The sequence below is a fragment of the Molothrus aeneus genome, chromosome 5, assembly GCF_037042795.1.
Source record: "Molothrus aeneus isolate 106 chromosome 5, BPBGC_Maene_1.0, whole genome shotgun sequence".
NCBI classification, from domain to species: Eukaryota; Metazoa; Chordata; class Aves; order Passeriformes; family Icteridae; genus Molothrus; species Molothrus aeneus.
In genome coordinates this window covers 23,507,578-23,531,358 of record NC_089650.1, presented here as the reverse complement: position 1 = coordinate 23,531,358, position 23,781 = coordinate 23,507,578, and the positions used below count along the sequence as shown (strand labels likewise).

The following is a 23,781-nucleotide window of genomic DNA, read 5'->3' as shown; positions in this document are numbered from 1 at the left end:
AACTGTAGGCACAGTCCCCCCTAACTTGAGGCAATTTTGAGGAAACCTCAAGGGAAAGGACAGAAACCTGTAATTTGGCTCCATACTTGTGAAGAGCCAGTGCATAGGGAGGAACAATGGCTTAAGTTGCTGATTAAGTTGCTGAGTAGGTGAGCTGCCATGCTTTGAATTGATTTTATTTTCCCCTTTTCCTCATAAATTTTCTTATATTACACACCTCCTTAGAGAAAGAGTTAATGCCTAAAATTCATTGTAAGATTCCCTCCCTTATGAAGGTTTTGCAGGAGGCGGTTACAAAAGACAAGAAACAGAACTAGACAACTTTCCATGCATGCGATCTCCTCTAGATAACATGGTTTTGTTATATGTTTTGTATTTTGGGATGAGATGGTGAGATGGAATACATCAGCCAAGTGAGATTTGACATAAATGAGGGATCTGCCAATGCAAATGATCCCATATTTTGGGATGAGACCAAATTTTCGACAAAAATGGTATTCAGATTAGATATTGATAAATGAAGTTTTTGTTCAGATTGAGCCCAAGCTAATACTGCTATGAGATAAGTAACCTCTCCATTTCCTGATATGCTTTATATAAATTTAATAAGCTTTATACCACATTTAGTTTCTTTCTTCTAAAAAGGAAAGTAAGTTGTTTTCAGAATGCAATGATGTCAACTGAAGATTAGGAAAGAAAGGAAAAGAAATTAATTCTTCCAAGATCTATTGTTCAATATCCCTTTAACTTTCCCTTCAATAACCACACTTTTCCTTGATCTTCAAATCCCTTTCTTTCCTTAGTACCAGCTCTTTACTAGGTGGAAACTAAGAGCATGATCAGATTGACCTGGGCCCTGGTACATGAAACTACTTTTCTGAGTTTGGAAATATCTCAGCAATGTGCAGAGCCCAACATTTACTAATTTCCAGTCCCTTTCATCTCTTCTTAGCTGAGTGGAGTCATGAGTACTCTTCAGCTAAACTTGTGACATATCTCAGTATTTTCTCTGCTGATTGGACATTGAAGGTCTAGTCCTGCTGCTACTCCTCTTGCCTGCCACAAGTGATCATAAGTTCATTGTTTGTCTAAATTCTCTTAGGGAACAAGGAAGAGTCAACAAAAGCTTTGAGAGCTGCTCTACAATAAGGTCCTGAGGTACTACTAAGTTTTAAAACAGCCTCATCTGGAGTCTCCCACATGCCTTACCTGTGGGTTGAGGATGCTGTTTAAGTTCAACCTGGCCTTCTAGTCCTGGTTTGTGTTAAGTTTCTGGAAGTGTGTTTGGTATTGTGTCCTCATGCCCTGGCTAATAAGTGGATTTTTCCCCAGGTCGAATGTAGGTGCTAAGCTGTAGCCTGCAATATCTGCAGTCCTGCCTCTGCCCTGCCTCCTGGAAGGACCTCGGTATGGGGCTGCACGCAAGGTGCTCCCAGCCATGCACCTGGCCCCACCTCTTCCTGCTGCTCTTGGTTGATCCCTGGATGGCCCCTCATTCTGATTTACGATGTTGTCTCCCCTGGGCCTGTTGCCCAGTGTGGAGATGTCCTTAGCTCCAGTTTTATCCCCTCATGGAACAGCTCTACTCCGCCTCCTGCTCCTTCCTGATGTACAAGTGCCTGCCTTGCCAAAGGAAGAAGGCAGCCTCTCCCAAACTGAGCACTGCAGCATTACTTACAGTGGAATCTGATGTTCTCTTTCCTCTCAAATGTCCAGGCAGATGTGATGACATCTCCATCAGCTGCTGAGTGTGAAATATTCCCATTTTTCCCTGGTTATCATGGACTTCTTGGGACAGGATAGGGATATTCCCCCAGGCTTTGTCCTGGGGACCTCTTGTGCATCTGATGCCAGCTCTGCAGCTTTCCCTCTCAATGAGTGAGAGCAGTCATCAGCCTGCAATGCTTCAGGGCATGGTAGAGCCTCCTCTAGAACAATAAATTGTACACCTGAGGGTTTAAGAGGTTAACAGTGACTCTGCCTTGCCAGATAGCATCAGCAGAGCTTGTCCTGCACCTCCACTGCTTTACACTGTCCATTCATATGCTGTCTAGTCTACACTTCCTCTCCCCTCCTGAAAGAAATGGTTCTTAGCTAGCTACTGAACTAGTCCTTTCAAACATCTGTCTTTTCCTTGACATTAGACAAAGTATGAGAAAAAAGTAGAGTTTTAAAAGTTTGCAGAATGAATTTACTTGGTGTGATTATTATAACAATTCAAAAACCCATCTAAAAATATTCTAACATTTATTTATTAATAATACTTCAATTGTCACCTTTGACATTTAGTTTAAGAGAACTACTTATTAATGAAAGGACAGTGCTTTCATTTACTGGAATAGATCAACATTTCTTAACAATTTTATCTCTACAAATATTTACATAAATGAAGGCTAACCCTTATTGAACTCAATCTCTATCACACTGTAAAACATCAAAATGTCAAGAGAAAAAAAACTGTAAGAATAAAGTATATATTTAGCCCGAGGCCTCTAGGACAACTTCTTATCAGCTAATACTGTACCAACATGTTTAATTTATAGCTGTGATTTCTTTAGGAACTTGTAAACTTGTAACCTCTAGAAGGGGGTAAGGGTGGGGAAGAACATGTAATATCAGCGTGTTAATTAAAATTTAAAATAATGAGAGATAATCTAATGTGGAATACCAGAATTTATTAAAAGAAAAACAAATCCAAATTTTCAGTTAAGTTAGCTGGAGGGAAGTAGACCAAGTTTCCCCTACTGAAACTTAACTTTTTGATGCTGTAGCTGATTCCACATATAGTCAGCTCTCCTCTTGCACCCAGGCAGCTGTAAGATGGTATCTTACATATATGGTCTCACTAGAGCATGCTGGCTAACAATTAACTGCCTGTCACCAGGGAGGAATTCCCCCTCTTAGGACAGATAGTTCTGTGGTCATTTTACCCTTCATGATATTCCACTTAAACTATGCGAGTGGCAAAGACAGATTATTTCATCAGGGCAAAATATAAGATTATTGAATAAATTTTGCCTTGCTCAGAAACTGAATAATTAGAGAGCAACTTATAATGAAGAGGGTCTGGTCAATGAAATATTTAATCAACAACTAAACTAATCTTAAAAGCAGTAATTCCTCCACTTTTAAATGCAGGAGGTAAAAAAAAATAAAAATATTAACAGACATAAGAATTAACTTACTTAAACTTTGCAGCCATTCCTTACCAATTTTTTAACCTGTACAGAAACAACCATAGCTATTAAGATTGCTTAATTGTCTTCAGATGATAAAATAAATTGTAAGCATATGATAATCTTGGGCCTCTTTCCAGAAATGAAAAGGTGAGGGTGCCCGAGAGTAAGAAATGCCTGGTTTAAGGAGACAAACCATGGCCCAAAGTGGTGTAGAGGATATGAATCCTCTGGGTAGCAACGATAAATAAGGCGTGCCACAGGGATGAACGAAGAGCTGAGAGTGACTGCTCTTTAGTGGCAACTGTTTCTGGTCATTTTGTGAACACTTTCTGAACTGAAACTGATGGTTTGTGCTGAGGCACAATTTAGTTTGCATAATCTCTCACGTGTCTGCAGTACCATTCATTCCAGGAGATATAAGAATAGGGAAAAATAAATCCTTCAGCAAAAGTAGATCTTGGCATATGAAACAAACACAGATCCAAGGCATCTCACTCATGGCTGCTGCAAATTGGATCTTTTGTCAGGAATGCCCAGGTATTTTCAAAGTACTGACAGCTCCAGGTGCCAGTTGGAAAAGCTGAATTATCCTTCAGCCAGACCAGACCTACTCCTTGTTGCAACTCCCACTTGCCCCAAGATGTTTCCAGAAATCCCTAGGCCAGGATGGTATGTTTTCCCACTGGCAAGACAGGAAGTTTCTCCCTTTGCATCTTGGAGAACAGAGAAATTAATCCATTGGCAGAGATCTATCTGGCTTTAGATCCTCATCCTTACCTTCCCTGTGGGAATGGCTGTCTAATGCAGGAAAGAATCTGCCTCCAGTTGTGCCAGGGGTGATTGAGATTTAATTTTAGGAAAACTTTCCTCACCAACAGGGTTGTCAAGCATTAGAACTGTCTGCCCAAGGAAGTGGTTGAGTCACCAACCCTGGAGCTATTCAGAAGTTGTGTAGATGTGGCACTTATGGACGTGGTTTACTGGTGGATTTGGTGGTGCTGGGTTAATGGTTGGACTCATTGACCTTAGAGATCATCTTCAACCTGAACAGTTCTACAGTTGTCATGTGTACAATGTTGTTGGAGCTCCAGAAACCTGGCTGTGAGTAGTCAGTAAGCTTTTCAGCTGCTGGAAGAAAATTCTGAGCAAAAGGAGCAGGTACTGGTTATTTGTGGGTGTATTATTTTTGTTGGTTTTTTTTTTAATGTGTGATGATGCATTCATTTGGATGTGGAAAGAAGGAAATGTTAAAGGTGTACACCCAGCCTACTTTTTTCTTCTTTCCCTCTATCTCCTTCTGTACTACATATTTCCCACCCACACTTTTGATGGCAAACTACTTTGTTTCCAGGATTTGTCTTGCCTTTCCATGAGGTACCTTGTCAGTCAAAGTGTGGAATGGCATTTATTTCAGTGGAGAAAAGACAGAGTAGCAAGAGGAGGAGCAAATGAGCTATGGCAAACACCCCCTTTCTTTCATGGAATGTGAAGTTCATGAAGTGGTATCTTCTAGGCAGACAGATTTCTAGCTCTGAATGTTATCTATGTCCCTGGTTTTGTTGCTGAACATGTATTTGGACTGCTAATGACATAGATGTAGTGTAGAACACATACTCTTTGTCAATTACAGAAGTAATGTTACTATTGTCTGGAAAAGTTTCAGGATGTCAGATAATATTCTGAAATTTAAAAAATTTTAGAATGCAATGCTATCTTAGAGGAGATATTCCATTTATAAGTATCTGTGTTTGAATATTTCCTCCTTCTATTCTCTCCCTTGATGCTGTGTATGTAATCTCTTGAAACACCACAGAAGATATATTTAATTTGCTCCAATTCCTTTCTTTTCAATTCTCATTTGTACATGAACCACAATAAATATGAACACCTGGCTTTAACCAGTAGTGCCACATGTCATTGCTACAGGCAACATCTCCTCTTTTGATTATGTGGATGATTTCTTTGCTTTTTCCAATAATATCTTGAATATATTGATTAATGGACAAAGCACCACTTTGGCACTTGCCTCTTTATTATTGTAAGGAAAGGAAAAATGTTTTAATGCAACAAATGTGTTGGTGAATAGGGGCATTAAATTCCATTTCCTTTGTGCTAAACTCTTAGCTGTCTGACAAACAACATCCACACAGAGGAAAATGCTTTTTGAGAAAGAACATTTATTGAAAGTTAGTCTCTAGGGACTTCTAAAAAGCAATTGCTCTGTGCCACCAACTATATCAACCCAATGCTGGGGGAAGCTGAATGATGAAAAGGAAATTTCAGATCTTTGAAACCTACCAAGAGACCGAAAGCTCCACGGCACATAATATGACATTTGTTGGATTTCTTGCCTCCACTTCTGCTTTTTCTCCTGGTGTGGGACAAAACCCATCACTGGCCTCAGTATGACCAAATAAATTGGCTTTTTTGGCATACTGAAATGGCATGTGCTTTCTAGGCACCACTGGAGTAGACATATAGTGGAAAGTGTCAGATGGGCTGTTGGCATGCTTGGTTGAAGAGACCACCTGTCTCCTGTGGATAGGGTTGTTTTGGAAGAATTCTCTTACTTGAAAGTACTTTGTCAATTTTGCTAAATATTAATTTGTCAAACAGAAATCTCATTGTTTACAGGAGTGAGATGGTGTTCAGAGAGTCAGACATGAGGACTGAGAGAGCCTTAGTCTTAAATGCATTTGTCATGTGTCTAGTGCCTGCTGGAATGAGTTGTAGGCATAAATCCCTGGAAACAGTAGTCTCTTGGGAGTAAGTATCCAGTGACAGCCTTATGGCATCATTCTCCCATTGCTCTCTTCAGAAATCTGTCAGACCAGGAGTGTTTGGGTGGCTACCAGGTGAATTTGCAAGGGACAGAACACATAAGAGACTCATTATTAATAATATTTTCATGAGAAATATTGAGAATTTATAGAAAATTTGAGTTGCCCTGATAAAAGCTTGAGAGCTTGAGGATTAATATACCTTTTTCAAGTATTTTCTTTCCTCTTAAAATGAGGGAAAGTGGAGGAATTTTATTCTTGGTAATTTTAGGGCCAGCAGCTCTCACTTTTCTCAGAGAAAGGACCGTCTTTTTTGCCCAGTGCCTCTCTTTGCTCAAGTAGAAGGCACAGCCTGTGTCTCTGTGTATTCAATCTTTCTCAGACAGTGTAAATATGTAGGGAAGGATGGACATCATATACTGTGTGGCAATCATAAACTCACCATGAGTGATGCTGTCAGTAGTCTCCTCTGACTGAAATTTGTCTCAGTACCACTGTCAGATCAACTCATGCCCACTGGGTATGTTTAGCAATGCAAACCAGGGAATTATTATGCTTCCTGTGCAGGTGGGATGTTGAAATAAAACAGCCTCAATCCATTTGTCTTCACTTTGATTCCCTCTGCAGGGTAAATTGGGATGTGGTAGTTCAAGGTCCCCTTTCTGTCGGTGACAACACATCAGCATTTTCAGATACAGTGCAACCCACTCAAGGATGTGGTTTTCCATCTACAGGTACTAATTTCTTCTCCCTGTGCACGCCTAGTGCATGAGTTTGATAGATTTAAAATTAAGGGCCTCAGTTTTTTGTGTAAAGCTTTATGTGATGAGCCCAAATCAAAATGATGCAATTTTTTAGAGATTGTTGCAGATACAGGAATTAAACTTCAATGTCCTTGCATCCCTGTGATGGTGAAATTTATAGCCTATTCTGCTTCAGTACTCAGTGTAATGCTCAGTCTCCATAAAAGGTATGAAAAAATAACAGAAAGACTTAAAAAACAAGTTTATGTCTTGGAATAACATCTAGGCTCTTTGGATGGGAAAGACAAGGAGGCTGAAGATGTCATAAAATGTACATGTGCAAGGAAAGTGTTATAATTAGCAACAAGGTACTATCACCCCAGTGTCTGAGTTAACTTCCCCTCTGCACTCGATCAGAGTATTAACGAGCATCTCAAATCTCTCTGCTGATGGTCAAGCTGGAATTCACAACATTTTAATACAGTCCATGTTTGGAGAGTTTCGCAAAGGAAGAATTGTTAATGAGTAATCCTTGTCCATTAGGGCACTGAGCCAATAAACCCAAGCTTTGATTCATTGTGTTATCACTACAGGCTTCTGCTAAACATGAAAGAAAAACAAAACAAAAATGTTCCTATGTGAGAATCATTAGGATACTGAACTGAGTGCAGAACTGTCTTACATCCTGCCATCTGCAGTCTTCCAGAAAAGAACAGTAAGTAATAATTCCTTAAACTGATAGCTTCTTGCTGTTGTGCAGTATAAAAGTAATTTTATCACCTGAATTATTTAGTAGATGTTAATGGATTTTTTTATCAGAAACAAAAATTGAAGTGAAGAATAATTTAAGAAGTCATTTCATCCACAAAACTGTCTCAACAGCAGGAATTCCCTTTGGGAAAAATGATAAGGTGAAAAATAAGGTCATGTTGAAATTTTTCTTTAGAATCTGGATTCTGTGTGTCACCGGAACAGAAGGTGGAAGTTTGATATTGAGACTTTCTTGCAACAGCAGTATCTAGTTAATTGTGTGCATTAGCTTTGAATTTTTCTTTTCTCCTTTTAGAAAAAGGAAATATTTTCAATGTGATTAATGGGAGAATAGAGAAAAATCCAGAAAGGGAAAATTATATTTGTTTCATCCAATTTTTTCTTTCACAGTTCTGTGTGTGTATTTCAAGTGCATTTTCCAAAGTTGAAGATTTTAGCACATATTTCACATAACTAGGAGAAGTAAAAGGGGGTTTCAAATTTCAAGTGATTTGAATCCATTGCTAGTTTTTAAGAAAATGTAATTCTACTCTGAGTGTTTCTGCTACTCATTTATTTTCAGAAAACTATAACTGTGGCAGAACACATTTCACTTCTGTTATTTTTATTGCTATTGCTTGTGTTACAGAGAACCTAAAGATTGGGAAATGTATTGGAATTACACTAGTCTAAATGGCAGTCCAAAAACAAGTTAGGAGTGGAGGGCTTGCAGGTTTTTCAGGTGAGACATGAAAAACATGCTGGAGAAAGCAAGAAACACACAGATGGTGTTTAGGCAGTAATCCCAGGCAGAGTCAGAAGCTGGCCCCGCTCTTTGAAGTCACTTACCTGCTTACAGAAATGTCATTGATACTTCTCATAGAGTTTTCAGTTCTACTTGGGACGCAGAATTAAGAAGTAGGAATATTCTATTTTTTTTCCTGTGTCCTGTGTCTCTTTCCTGCTCTGATTTTAAACACCATATTAAGAAATGTAACAGAAAATTTCAAATAAGCCAAATAACGCTCGTCCTGACTCCGCTTCTCAAACTTGCTCGTATGGTTGCTCGCATTTTACAAGAGTTGCTGTGTAGTTGCCTGTAGTGCTGCGCTTGCCAAAATGACCTGAGAGCAGCAGGCTGGAAATAGAGAGCATGAATCTTCCTAATGCTTTCAGGTCCCTTTGATACACTTTAAAACAAATAGGTAAGCAAATAAAATAGCTTCTCAAATAACTGAGGCACTGCATTAAATATTTTACAGAAAGGCTATGAGGCCACATCAAAAGCCTGTGAATGAGATGGGAATCTATCTTCCCATTGATGTTAACAATGTTTGGATTGAGCCATAGATTAATGATGTTATTGAAATTTCTCTTTGGGCAATAGGCAGTCAGATGTGTGAAGAATAGGAAAATATTATGGGACAGATGGAAGGAAATGTACTTCACTAATATTCGTGAAAGATTTTGCATGTGCTTTGATACATCTTCCTTTGCTGAGTAATTGAAATAGATTCAACCATTCTTCTGAAGGTAAACCACAATTAGAGCTGTCATGGAGCTTTTCTGATGATCAAATGTATTTTTACATTTACCTGAAAGTGTGAGGCCATTATGCTTTCGTTTTCAGTGAAGCCAGTTGATTCAACTTTAATTATTTCAGTAAGAGACCTGGCTTTGCTGGCACAGAAGCCAGGGAAAGCTTTATATTGACCATAGCAAGGTCAGGGTAGTGCATAGATAAGAGCTGACAATACATCTGAAACCCAGAGTTCAGTGGTAAGCCCAATTGTCTCTACATACCTATTTGTATACCTCAATGAACATGCATCCCATAAGAAATCTGAATAAATAGGTATATACACCCACACAGTGGAAAAACGAGCCCCATATATAATAATATACATGTAAATTTTCTTAGTTAAACATAGAACAAGTAAACACACATTGATTGTTCTGAAGTATGTTAAAGGTTACATGTAACAAAATTTTATGCAATTCCGAGCTTCTAACATGCAGTTGAAGACAATAATTTCAAGCAGTTGTTCGCATATTTTACTTTATACATGCTGATCTCTGTTTTCCTTTGCTGTATATTTTAGCCTATGAAATAATCTCCAAAAGTGGTGGAGTAAATTGGTTTATTTAAAAAGTTAACTAAAAATTATTTGGAAAAAAGAATTTTTAATTTATCACATGCCTTTTCTTTTCTCCTGAAGGGCTCTTATTTTGGAAAACATATTGATTTCCTGTGCTACTATTGCCTTTATTTCAGCTTTTACATGTCAGATGCTCTTTGTTTCTGTTGTTACACCTCAAGATGGAGTATCAATCCAATATAGTGACCTACATTATTTCCCAGAACTGAACAATTATGGAGTAAGTGTAGCTTCAATGCTCTGTACTGTGTACCTACTGTAGGTCTTAGAGCTGGAAATTAGCACCTGCTCCTTTTAAATACATGTGAAATTAATTATATGGATACATCTAATGTAGGCTAGATAGCTCACAGCAGGCTGGACTCAGGAGAAAATCAAAGCCAAATATCAATCAGTATTTAATAAAGAATTTGGTTCAGTGAAATCTCCAGTACCAAAGTTATATGCATTGGAAAATATATTTCTGGTCTTTTTTTATGGTGATCTTGTGGCTTGCAGAAAACCCAAGAAGATAGGAATAATCTCTTCCATGAAATCTAGTAAATGGTCTACATCAGCTGGATATATTAAAGAAGATGAGGTATTAAAATGGTGGGAATGGAAAAATCATCATGAACATTTGGCTTGAACTGAATCAATCCAGACAAAAATATATGTTGAAGAAGGCATAGAGTTACAAAACTTGAAATGTCCTACAATAGTGCAGATTATAACAAATATGTCCTCAAGATTCTTACTATCAACAAGGCAGTATTAATAACATGAGGGTTGGGTCTTTTTGTGTGCGAAGAAAATAGATTCTAAGGAGTCCATCTTGAGGTTAAAGAGGTCATTATACAATGACATGTTGAAAATGGAATGTCCTCAAGGAAACGAGAAAGAAGTTTATAGACATATCAAAGAGACTATAAAAACATAGACCTTTAGAAAGTTTCTAAAGGCTTTCTATAAGCCTTTAGAAACATAGCTTGCCCTCTTTCTTCTTATTTGCAGCACAAACTAGCAGGATGCAGAATATAGAATTTACAAGCTAAGAATCTATGCATTGAAAATCTGAGGATATACTGGCAGTAAATACTTTTAAATAGATGTCTTCTTGGGACTGTATTTAAAGTATTTTGATATAGCTTCCAACATTCCCTGAGAAGATAAATTCTAGGCTCTGTATTAACATAGAGGAATTCATAATCCCAGTGCTGATGTTAGGTGTTGCAGTGTTAGGCCCTCAAACAGGGGCTGATGAGGAGATATGAGAAGTAGGATGGCAGTGGTGGAGCAGTCTTCATGTCTGGCTGTAAGGTGAGCTGATCCTGCAAGGAACTCTAAGGGCTGCACTCCCATGGGCTGCAAGGAAGATATTCAAGGGCTGGGACATGAGGAGAGGGAGCTGGTGGTCTCTCTTCTCTGGTCTTCAACAAGAAAATCCAGACAAATATTCATTAGCCCACTGAAAATACCTCATTTTGATGCTTTTCTTGCCTTCTCCCATCACAGAACACTTCTAATGGGCTGTAAGAGGACTCCCATTCTAAGGGTTTGTCATGGGTATTTCATGAGAAATCTGTCTGTCAGGAATTTTAAGACCTTAAAGCCATGTGAGTAGCCCCACATCTTCATTTCAGCAGATAACTTCCCTGGAAAATGAGGCAGCAAGGCAATAAAATGGTTGGAATTAAACATGGACGTAGTGGGGTGGCTGGGCTGGTTGCCAAACCCCATCCAAGATACAGGGAGTTTTTTTGCTGTTGCAAAACTATGTTTCTGTGCTAGATTTGAGACTGTGTTTATATGTGATTTGCCTCAAGAACCCTATCTGGTCTGTGATACAAGTAGCTTTTGACATTTCTAAGTAAACTGTTTAAATTATCTGTGGGCAGACATTTAAAATGCATCTGTCTAATTAGAGGGCCTCTGTTTATGTTAAAAAAGAACTTAATGAATCCTTACAGACAAATCTGAATATAATTACAGAGTGTGCTTGTCACTCACTCTCACAAGCTACTTCCCAGCCTGCTCAGCACTGGGGCCTCCTTCAGCATTCACGTTTTTGTCACATGATTTCATTTCTCCTCGAGAAACATGCTGGGCCCTCACTGAGAAGCAGACTGGGCTAGAACTCTCAAATGCCTTCAGTGAGTGGAAATGCAGTCCCAGGGACAGTCCCACGGTAATAAAACCAAATAAAGAATTAAGACTGTAAAACAAAGTAAAACAGATTGCTGACAACTTTGTGCAGAATCTTCTTGGTGTCTGTATAAGCCCTCCAACATTTCCTCATTGGAGCTCCATAGTCTCCTGCTGGTCCTGCCTCAAATGCAAGTCTGGAGTTGGCCCAGTGCACCCAGGTGAGCTGGGCAGGGGAGCCCCTTTCACTCCTCTCCCAGCCTCCCCACGGCAGGCTTGTGTGGCTGCTTGAGACCAGAGAGAGAGGGTGGGTGAGCCTGGTTATCAGAGCAAGGCTTGGCTTTCTGCTGTTTCTGTGTTTCTGTGGTTTTTTTCCCATCTATCTCGTTCAGTAATTACTGAAGACAAGATAAAGAGCTGGTCCCTCGAAATTAAACTTAAGTTTCCCATCTGTGTTCTTCTGATCTAACCATAAACTTACACTTTTTCAGGAAGTGAAAACAATGAAATGATGAAAGGGTGGTGAAAAATAATGCAAACAATTGGTATTGCATGGTAGGGGGGCTGGGCAGCATGCCCTCAGGAGGTCAGGTCAGTGCTTCAGTCTGAATATTTGAATAAATTCAGGCATGAACCGCTCTTAATTTAAAATTACCAGAAAGAGGGCAAAAAAAAATATGCCACAGCAAGGAAAAAACAAACAGGCTGGATGTAGCTTTTTATTTAAAGGCTGAATTAGGTTTTGTAATTTCAACACAATATTTTTACAACAAATATTGAAACAACTTCCTGCATTCTGCTTTACACTAGGTACACAAAAGTTAGTTGTCTTGTTTAAAATATTCTTTTTTGCTTCATATTTTTCAGGGTCTCTTTTCAACCTCCTGTTTAATCAGCATATTCCTCCTGAACTGAAGAATAAATGGGATCTGAAATGAATTTAATAGGACATCATCAGCTAGCCTCTGCTGATGGATTTCCTCTTGCTGAAGGTCCTCATTTGTTTGGTAAGTCACCAAACTGGGTTGAAATAGCAAGCTGTCCTATACTCAGAAACCTAGGAGAAAATGGACTGAAATTTCAAGTCAAGGATATTAGGCTGAAATGTGCCAACCTTCTTGAATCTTCAATACCTGTGAGAGGAATAACAAGCAATAGATCTGTGGTGTTAATGCAATCCTGCACATTCTTGCTCTCATCACTGCTCACAGTCTCACCTACAACCTGTAGGTTGTTTTTGTGACACTCTTCTAATACTGGAGATCATTTGGCAAAAACAGACCTTTGTATGGAGGCTGGATGTTACCTTCATGTGAGTCACTTAAATCAAGCTGAGCAGATATATTTCCAGTTAATCTGTAACAAAGTTATAGTGCAATGTATTTGTATTGCCATATTATGCAAATTTATGAAAGTAATTTCACTTAAATTAAAATCCCTGTCTTATTACGGCCGTTAAAAACTTATCCTATTAGCTTCAGTGCACAAGAAAATTTATAAAGCAGGCTGGAAGATTCTCCTTGCTCCAGTTTCACTGGATTTTTCAAGGCTAAGCATGAGTTTGTTAATAAGTGAAAAATTCTTGGTCAATATTTTATAAGCATGGGTAAGTTGTTTTCTGGTATATGTACCACTAAGAAAAAAAAAAAAGTTAATAATAAATTGTTTTAGCCTTTCATTTGACAAGACAATAGGTCCTTCATTGAATAAGTTATGATACATTGAGGGCCTCACACACAATACAGACCCCTACAAAATGCTGCAACACTTCAGAAGTTTGCAGTCCAAATAAGACCAGAATTCTGCCTTTTTGAGTGCTGGAAAGACCGAACACATTCCAGTTTCACCTGTCTGCAACGGGAGTATGGCCTGGGGCCTGGAAGGAAGGGCTCTGGCACGCAGAGCCACTCCAGCTGCAGAGCTCCCAGGAGTCAGGACCATCTCTACAAGTCAGACCACTTGCAGTGTCCTGGCTCCACACAATTAAACTAAAGAATTATCACTAATGGTAGGCAGAACCCATTCCATTATTGAGTGTTACCAGTTTCTTTTCCTCTTTGTTTTGGGGCTTGGTTGGAGAAACGTTTTGGAGTTGTTGAAAAAAAAAAATATGCTAACAGCTAAAACACTCCTTTGCTACCTTTTAATTCCAGTGTCAGGCCATGATATACAGAGAGGAGAATGATGTTCAAATTTAGGGTGCCAAATTTTATATCCAGTGATCTTTCAAAACTCCTGCATACGCGAGCTACTTCAGATTTTTATCAATACATTCCTCCCCAATATCTACTTTTTCATTAATTATTTCATTAATTAAAGGAGTAATTATAAGGTTGCTTAAAAATACAAGGAAGAGTGTTAATGTAAAATACTTTCCTTCCACAGGGTAATCTTACTTACAAATTGTGAAGCTTTCAGAAGAGGCAATGTCTCTCATTAATGGTGTTCAGAGCTTAGCACAATGGAGATTTAATTCAAACTGACATTTCTGTAACATAAAGAAATAATTTACTAAGGAGTTGAATCAGGGGTCTTATTAGGAAGAAAACTTAGGACTCCTGCTGTGTTTCACTTAAGCTGACTTTTCTTTTGTGGGGTGTCACTCTAATATGGTGTCTTTTTTGCTTTTATAGCTGGAAAAAAGCCTATCAGAAATAATACGCAACTGAGTGCACAGAGAAAATTACTCATTGTGAAAATATGACTCCATCCCCACAAAACACTTGTAGGAAATGGCTTTGTCTCTCAATTCTTTATCTTTGTAAATTATTTGCAATTTTTGTCATTCCATTTTGGCAGGAAGTGACTTGTGAACCCCAGAAAACAGGAAGAAAGTTTTTCTTTTAGATGGTCCTTATAATGCATGTTTCTTTTAGGTCTTCTCATACATTTCAGCTCAAAAGTTAAAAATTGCTGGCTTACAGACATTACCCTTTACACAAACAGTCTCCTTTATTCAAAGATGCACGCTCTCATTCTGTAAAAAAACCTTGGAAATATATTTTGTTTTCACTCTGCTTTATTCAGTCGATGGGGAGAGTGTTCTTAGACCTTCAGATGCACATCTAATTGCTACTCCAAACATTAACTCTGGGTTCAGGTCTTTCAAAAAGAAATGTTGTCAATTCTGAGTTGCTTGTGCTTTGAGCCTCATCACCATAGAAATTCCAGGGCACTTCTACATCCTTTGCCTCAAGACTTCTAGATGCAGCAGGTTTCAGAAAAGAAAAGGTTGTCTACCTTTCAGTAGATGAAAATTGTATGTTGCCATTTTAAGAGTATGTGTCTAAGGTAAAGTATCTCTGGATGTCTTTGGAGGTAGTGTGTTCTAACCATAGTTTTTCACTTCTGCAGTTATGAGTCCCTGGGGAAAGGGCCTCAAAATGCAAATGAGGAAGGATCTTTAACCTAGTTAAATTCAGAGTCCTTCCCTTCCACCCTGTCTTCTTGCAAAACTGCTTTTTTTTCTAACTCTCTACTCAGAAAGGTTATATATTTGTGTGGCACCTGAAATATATACAGTATGTGACTCAAACTGTCATTTCTATGAGAAGTGGTTAGCTCCATTTTATTTTCTGTGAAAGCACCTCATATACAAGTTGCTAGTATGCAGGATACTAAGTGTGAAACTTCAGATATCAGAAACTGAATTATTTCTAAGAAACTGAAAAGAAAATAAAATTCTTAGTTTGAATGAACACCTATTTCAAATATTTTCAAGTATTTCAAGTATTCTTGATGGCCTGAAAATGTTTTCTTGTAATGTGATGCTAAAATATAACAAGACAAGAAATGCCAGCCTCACTGTAGATGTATCTAGCTGGGAAAGAAGGTTTTGAGGGAAATGAACACTCTTAAAAGCTGTGGAAAGGATGAGGAACAATAAGAAAAAAAATGACGTGTAACAAAGGGGGTAAAAAAACCTGTATACCTAAACTTCTTAATGAAAGAACAACAAATATAATTGGAAATTAATTGTTGTAGACACAGAACCGGGCCTAAGAGTAGCTTAAAAGACTGACTCCTTTAGGTAAATCTACTTTTTTTTTTCTGCTTTTTTTCTTGGCTTAGTTTGGTTTGGTTTGATTTGTGGTTATTTGGGTTCTTTTAGTTGTTGTTTTGTTGGGGGTTTCAGTTTATTTTGTGAGGATTTTTGGTTTTGTTTTTTGGGGTTTGTTTGTTTGTTTGTTTTGTTTCGTTTGGTCTTTTTTTGTGTGTGTGTATTTTTAAAATAAATAAGAGTGATGAAAAAGTTGTTAGGGTCAAGTGTCCAAACTGATTAAACAGCTTCAAGATCATAAGATATGTTAAATAACTTCTTGTCTTTGGCACCACCTGGCAGTTGATGCAACATCTGGCTTCATCCCTGCAGAGAAGATAATTAGGCTCATAACTGACCCCCAAATCAAAAGGAACAAACCAGCACAAATTAAAACAGAAAACATTGTATGCATAATAATTATTAAGAGAGCCAAACCAAACAGAGTGGCAATGTGAGTAAAAAAATTAATGAGAAGGACAGATTGGATGTGGCTTTCAGCAACCTACTTATGAGGAAGGTATCCCTTTCTATTTCAGGGTTTGGAACTAGGTGATCTTTAAGGTCCCTTCCAGCCCAAACCATTCTGTCTTGTCATACAGGTGTGTCCAGTATGGTCTGAGCTCTTTGGCCTTTTTTTGAGAACGCAACATTTCTCCACTTAAAAAACCTGCTTCCTGTGATACTGGAGTGGTTAATCTATTGCACAGAACCACCTGACCTTACCAAATATTGATTGATAGAAAACTTGTTTGTAACAAAACCACAATAGGTACAAAAATACAATGGCTAGACTACTTGGAGGTATCCCCTCCAAGTGGTAGCCAAATTTTATCCAGGTAAATCCACACTGGGAACAGACATTGTTTCCGGCATCTACAAACAAGTTGCTCGTAATGAAGTTAATTAGTAAACTATACAACCCCTGGTCTGTGTCACTCCTTTCTAATCTTAAAGAAAGTTCTCACAGTGAACAGGACACAGACAAAGCAGAATTAAGAAGTTTTATGTACATGTAGACTTTGGGAGGTCAAAAAAGGAAAAAGAGAGTGAGAGAAGGACTGCGGCACCTTAAGGAGAGTATCTTTCATCAGGAAATGGACAGATTGAACGCAGCCTGAGGTAGGATATTGCCATATTCTCCCTGGGATATTTTTGTTATCTATTCTTGCACTCTTCCTTGAAATTGTAGGATGCTAGTAGGCTTTTTACACCAAATGATCTTTAAAAGATGCACAAATAATTTGTTTGGAATTAAACCAGGATTTTGATAATGGCTATGCCATGGCTTCCGAATTACCTAATTCTGGATATTGTTATTTTATTATGTTCCTTGATGAATAATGAAAGAGAGCCAGGGGTTCATATTTTAAACCTGCTTAGAATTTAGTTCTCTTTGTTGAACTTTACATTAGTGGAACAATAACTTTTACATTAAAATGTGATCTCATTGTAATTTCTGTAATATTCTGCATAAAATCATATTTAGCTTGCCCAAAATCTCAGTATCATTCTGTGAACTGAAAACAATTTCTTTATTCCTGCAAGGAATATTTCTACAAGTCAAATATTTTTTGAAGCTTCTTGTAAAGTATTCAGTGTAAAATTTAAAGTAACAAAAGTAAAACTCGCTAATAAGTTTCAGTTGCAAGTAGAAAAAAATATTTGTAAAACAATGATCATACACATGTGAAGGTTTCACTTTGTTTTTAGTAAGCGGTCAATATTTTTGTAAAAGGTTTTAATTGAAAAATACTTATTACAAAATATAAGATTTGCAAATTGAAAAAAAATGTAGATGTAATAAACTTAACATTTGTGTGTGCTTAAATAGTCTTTCCTTAAAAATCTGAAAGGTATCCTTCCAAAAGGAAAAAGAGCTAAGTGGTTCAAAATATTTAAGACCACATAAACAAAATGTCGGTGTAGTCCAATGTGCTCATTTCTGATTTCACTTTCACTGCTCATGCTACTGCCACTACAATGATTTTACTGGGCTGCTCATGCTTTAGTTGCATGAGACCAGTCCATGCCAGACCTCTATTATATATATATATCTGGAGAAAAGCTTATGTACGTTCTGCTTGGTAAGATAAGATTACTTTTCTTCTGTGATAAGAAATTATTTAGTCCAGACTCTCATGTACAGGTCTACAGGTACGTCATGCTCAGGTCTACTTAAAACAAACCAAATTAAAACCAAACAAAAAACCCTCAAGACTTCAAGCTAAACTGGGAAAACCTACATATTTGCCATCTAATTATCTTCAAAAATCATACTGGTCTTTAAGCACTTCCCAAAGCTTAAGCTGTGAGTCTGTTTTACATAAAACAAGGCCATGTTCTCTCAGTCTCTCTCAAACCTGTCTGGTTTTCCTTTTCCCTTCCATTGCTCTGAGCATGGACTCAATCAGCTAAATTGTTTAAAGTGTCTGATGGAAGGAGAAAGGAGGTGATTTGGGCTGTTTGGCTTTTTTTCCTTTTCTAAACTTAATTAAGACTCTTTTTTTTGTTTGTTTGTTTCCTTTGGAAGCAGAGTAGAATTAATGACTGGGGAGATTTTTCTAAACATACTTGTAACCCAAATGGCTCTACAGTTCTTTAAATAAACCCCCAGTATTGTCTCAGGATGTGCTGCAGTCCTTTAGTAATCTGAGTTTTTTAACAAGCCCTGATATTTTTTTCCATGGAAGGAATGTTGCCTTCTCTTCTTGCTCTTTCAGAAGCCCAAGCAGTTCAAGAGGCTGGTATACAGCTGTTGTGGAGTTTCCTGTGTATGACAGAAAGCAAAAAGCTAAAAATCAACAGTTTCTTCCTTTTAATTTTGGGATTGTCCCACTTTCTTTTAGCAAACTCACCTAATTACCAATGAGCAAGTGAAAACTTAGATTTCCACAGTGAACAGTTTCCTTTCCAAAGAGATACTAAATGATTGTGTATCCCACAATTAACCCCATATTTACCATCATCAAGGTACCTGAGGTACCTTGACCAATCTTCATGAGCAGCAGTCTCTGCAAGTGGTAAATACAGCTAAAATACCACTCATTAAACCTATACAGGATATGAAATCTTTGCTGTCCTCACCCTTTACTTGTTTCATCACTGCTGTGGCTGGCAGGTATCAGTGACAGTCTGCATCTGATGCATGAAGCTGTAGTGTCACTTCCAGGCTCTTTCATAGAGTCCCCAGATGCCCTCTGTGTGTCTATACTCTTTGTTTAAATGGCATAACCTTGGATTCAGGGAATGCCTTCTGCTACTCTGCTTCTGCCACTGTAGCACTTGGTGCCCTGGCCTCTTCCAGAGCAACAAAAAGCAACCATAATTAAACTAATTGCTGGTAATAAAGGGCACCATTATTCTCATTTGGTTTTGGCTCACCTTTTTCCAGACATACATCTCGCTGCTTATTCTGGAACTGGGACCTCAACACTTGTGATTGGCAAAGATGTGCTGTGGGCTATAATAGAGAAGCCACAAAAACCCAAAACAGTCGCATGGCTTCTGCAGCATGGTAAAATAGGAAGGGCAGAAAGCTGCAGAGCAAAAGTGTGAGACCTTGAAAGTGAAAAAGCCAGTGTAATTAAAAGGTCAGTTCCTGGCATTAACTGAAGTGAGACAAAGGAGAGGGAAGGATCCCCCACAATAGATTTTGTCATTACAGATGTTCCCTGTTCTTAACTGTTGGCATTTCTTCATTGTTTTTGATTCCTCACAAAAGAAGGACACTTGTCCGTGACCAATTTTATGTCAGCAAAAATGTTTTTGGAGTTCTTCTGAAGTACTGTTAAGTGATGGTCACCAATGAGCATTAATCTATGATTTTCCTGTAAATACTGCTGTTGATTCAAATAAGACTGGACTGATCATCTTCCTGGAAATATGTACTCTTTTCCTCAGACTCTCTTCTTGGAACTATTGAAGGAATTGAGTCAGAGTTTTCAGGAAACCACAAGATGTGGCTCTCTCCAACAGAAAATAAGAAATAGTTTGCAAATAACTTTTAAATTCAGCTTTTCAGTTGTTTGATGTGGACTGGATTTTACCTATGCCATCCAGGGACTGCGAGATGTTGCTGTGCTTGGAGTACAGAAAAGAGGGTTCAGTTGTCTGCAATTTAAAATATGCTATTTAATGAGCAAGGTTAAGGTAACCTCCAGATACCGTGTTGATCCCAACAGGAAAGGTTGCCACTCCTTTTGCCACTGCCAGCTCTGTTGCTGGCTCAGAGGTGACTAATGCTGGCTTACAGAGGTGCTTCCCATGACAGCCTCACTGAATGGCACAGGGGCTGGGGACCAGGCTGCAGAGTCTGGCTGGCCACTGGAGGCTGGATGGTGAGAAGGTTGCATTTCATCACTTACATTAGGAATATCTTTCTTGTTCTTTCCTGGTAACCTCACCTTCTTATTTCAGGCTCTTCTTGAAGGCTTATTTCATGTTTTCAGTCTTCTAATTAAGCCTCACCCTTGTCATTTTTCCCTAGTGAAGTTTTTGTCTGTCATGATGTGTTCATTCATAATTAATACAAATTAACATGATGTTCGAGTCTTGATTTAGCCTTCACCAATACCATGGGGTTTTTGCCATTTGTTTGGATTTCTTCCATTCTGTTTTTAGGCCTAATTTGGATTGTTAACTTCTCTGGGGTGGGGTTGCTCTTTCTAATAAACTGAACAATTATATGATTACCTGCACAATATTTTTCGAGATTTTTTTATGTAACTGCCAGTGCTGGACATTTCCACCAATTATAAAGGAATGTTTGAGAATGAATAAATTATTTTTAAAACTTCTTGCAGTGTATTTGTGTAGCAAATCTGAGTTTAGATAATGCAATCTTTGTGCCTGATTTTTGAGATAGATGTCTGGAAGCAGAAACTTCTCTGATAACTAAAATTTCATGGTAGTAATAGAAATTGGTTTTGCATTATTATTTTCCAGGTGTCCTTTCAGAACCAATGAGTTCTCCAGTGCAAGAGGCAGATGTGTCACCTTATGCACAGTACAACAATGTGCCATTTCCTCAAGTTCAGCCTCAGATCTCGTCGCCACCTTATTACTCCAACCTAGGCTTCTACCCTCCACAGCATGAGGAATGGTACTCCCCTGGGATGTATGAACTCAGGAGGTTACCCTCAGAGACCTTTTTCACAAGGGAGACAGAGATAATGGACATCCCTGCAGCCAAAAAGCCTAGACTGGGTCACTCCACGGGAAGAGTGAAAGGAGAAGAGCTCTGTGTGGTCTGCGGTGACAAAGCCTCTGGGTATCACTATAATGCCCTGACTTGTGAAGGATGCAAAGGTAGGATGAAATCAGCTAATAGGCACAGCAGCTACTCAGGTTTTTTGGGTTTGGTTTTTTGTTGTTGTTGTTCTGTGGGGTTTTTTTACTTTTCTTGTTAATTTTGTCCAAATCGTCAAACATACTAGAGATTTGCATCCGGAGCCTGTGTACCCTGTTCTGCATTTCCCCCAGGGCAGACTGGCAGTGTCTTCTACCATTGCCCTATGATTATTCAGCATAACAGGCCAACCTCCAGCGCTTGAGCACCATTAGCTTTTGGTGAACTGAAGGACAGCTTTCTCTGGAGACTGGCAGCCTGGCTCTGCTCTCTGTGGAAGCTGCTCATGCCATTCTCTGCCTCTGGAAGGAACATGCCCATGGCTGCCCTAGAAAATGGCTAAAACCAGCCCAAGTGCCTCATGTAGTATGCATTGAAGGGAAGTAAAAGCTGTCAACCCCCACCTGCAGGCTGTTCCCAGGGACTCTCTTTCCCCCAGCTCCCAAAGGATATGATGGGCGTCTTCAGGTTTGTGAAATTAAAGGATTTCTAGTTCTGTACTTTCTTCTCAGGGTAGCCCCTATCTGTAGGGAGGGAGCTTCTTCAGGAGAAGGTTTTATCTGTAGGACAAATATCTTGCTTCTTAGAAGAATATTATTCACATAATATTATCAGGATAAATGTGATGTAGAAAATCATTACTGTCATGGTAAACATGATTGTCAGATATTTTAGCAGAGAGGGACAAGAGATTATGTCAACTATCATACCTGAAGAAGTATAATATAACTGTGACAAGGCTGAGGTACATTATGGCCAGAAAAATAGTGCCCGATTTTTTCATCCTGTTCTGTGAATAAATATTTCAATAAAATTTCTGTTTTATGGATAAAGACTAAAGCATGGTCACTACCAAATTACTAAAATATCTTAATGTGGAATTCACTGTTATAGAGAGTGGACCTGGACCTAATGTGTGCTTTATCTATCACAGAATCATTTGTGAGGGAAAAACAGATCACAAGATTCGAACACTCGAAACATGAATACAGTCAAGGCTCACACAGTTTATTTCAATAATTCTAATAAATAAGAGATTCATTTATTTCTGCTGTCTGAGTGAATAGTCTCCGAGACAAAAACTGTGAATTAACTCATATTAATGCTGTCATTATAAACCAGGTTAAACTCAATTTTGATGTGGCAATTCCAAGTAATGATACTGTTAAATTAATTCTGTTAGTAAGCTGTTCCTCCTCTTTATTAACTGCAGTATTTAATGTGTGAGAAACTTTTCAAAGACTTAAAATTACAAACTTTGAATTTTGTATAGAATGTTTCTGGAAGAGAGGTTAAAGCTATCAGGTAAATATTCAGACTAAAACCCATGGTAAAAGGAAAAGTGCATCCACTTCCCTACTGATTCAGTTTGAATCACTCTATGTAACCATAATTTTACTGCTTTATTGGGATAATCTATTTTATATTTTTGTTCTGTTTCATGACTGCAACATCAATTACAAAGAATAGTACCCTTGATCAAACATAGTAAAAGTTGAATTACTTAAAGATAATGGATTCTGTTTCTACAATAAATTTTAAAGGTGACTAAAGTACCAGCTGATTCAGTAAAGAGATGTGCTGAGGACAGTAATTCTGTCTGACAAGGCAGAGCAGATACTATGTTTTCTAGATTTCTTGATCATTCTTGTTACCTGTGGAGTTTTTCACATGGGTATACATTACCTTCAAAGCATGGAGACCAAAATTATGCTCGGCACTTCAGTTGTGCTCTTATCAGTGCAGTATAATAACCACCTCACGTGTCTGTGTCTTGGACCTCAGTATGAGATTATCCCTTCTTTTTGCAACAAGACTGCTAATTCATGCTCAATGTGTGTCCAAAATAATATGCAGGTCCCTTTCTAGTGCTCACCTTGGAGCACCTCTGCTCCATTGATGCAGTGGATGTTCTTATTCAAAGGAAGAAGCTTTGCACATATTTTTATGGGATTCAATCCTCTGTGATGAATATGTTTTTTTTTTTTATTATTTCTTTCATGGGTAATGTATTCAGCAACACTTTCCATTCTCTTTGGTTTTCTTTCTTGTGCAGATGAAACAATATTAGGATCTTATCTATTGTCCTTATGAGAATATTCATCTGAAGATATTGGCAGGAGTATATATTGATATATATATACATTTCTTAATGTATTGCCATCCATAAACAAATATGTATGAACTATTTCATTGGTATTTTACAAAATATTTACAGCACAAGGAGCAATACACTATGTTTAAACTTGCTACTGTGGAGACCATTTCTGAAACAGTCTTTGCAGACTAACATCAAAGACATTCTAGTACAGCCTCAGCCTGGACAGTTATACTGGGTTTTAAGGGCCATTCTTAGGTGTTACAGGACAAGTGTAACATAATGTTGTGCTTGTTTAATTAAGCCACAGAATGAGTTTGGTTGAAACAAAAAGCGCCCATCTTTGAGATCCCTTTCAACCCCAGCCATTCTGTGACTCTATGAAAAGCTAGTTACACATCCCCTCCATGCAGGCTTGCAGTAGGAATTTTTGCAGTATTCAAACCACTTCTGTGCTGCTTGATGTGTCTCACACCAGACTAGAATTCTTCTTGCAGAAAGGGTCCCTCTTTAACCTTCTCCTGACACTAACACCCACCATGGGGGCATGGGGCAAAAG

General features: G+C 38.2%; 1 protein-coding gene across 3 annotated transcripts in view; it reads left to right on the top strand.

Moving 5' to 3' along the window:
- The first annotated feature begins 12,657 nt into the window (after window positions 1–12,657).
- The window catches only part of NR1H4 (nuclear receptor subfamily 1 group H member 4), a 30,110-nt gene continuing 18,986 nt past the window's right edge, over window positions 12,658–23,781 (top strand). For all 3 annotated transcript variants that reach the window (XM_066550346.1, XM_066550345.1, XM_066550344.1), the window contains exons 1-2: window positions 12,658–12,742; window positions 20,722–21,084. In XM_066550346.1, coding sequence (XP_066406443.1) covers window positions 12,658–12,742; window positions 20,722–21,084 — 448 coding nt within the window. The remainder of the gene's footprint in view (window positions 12,743–20,721; window positions 21,085–23,781) is intronic.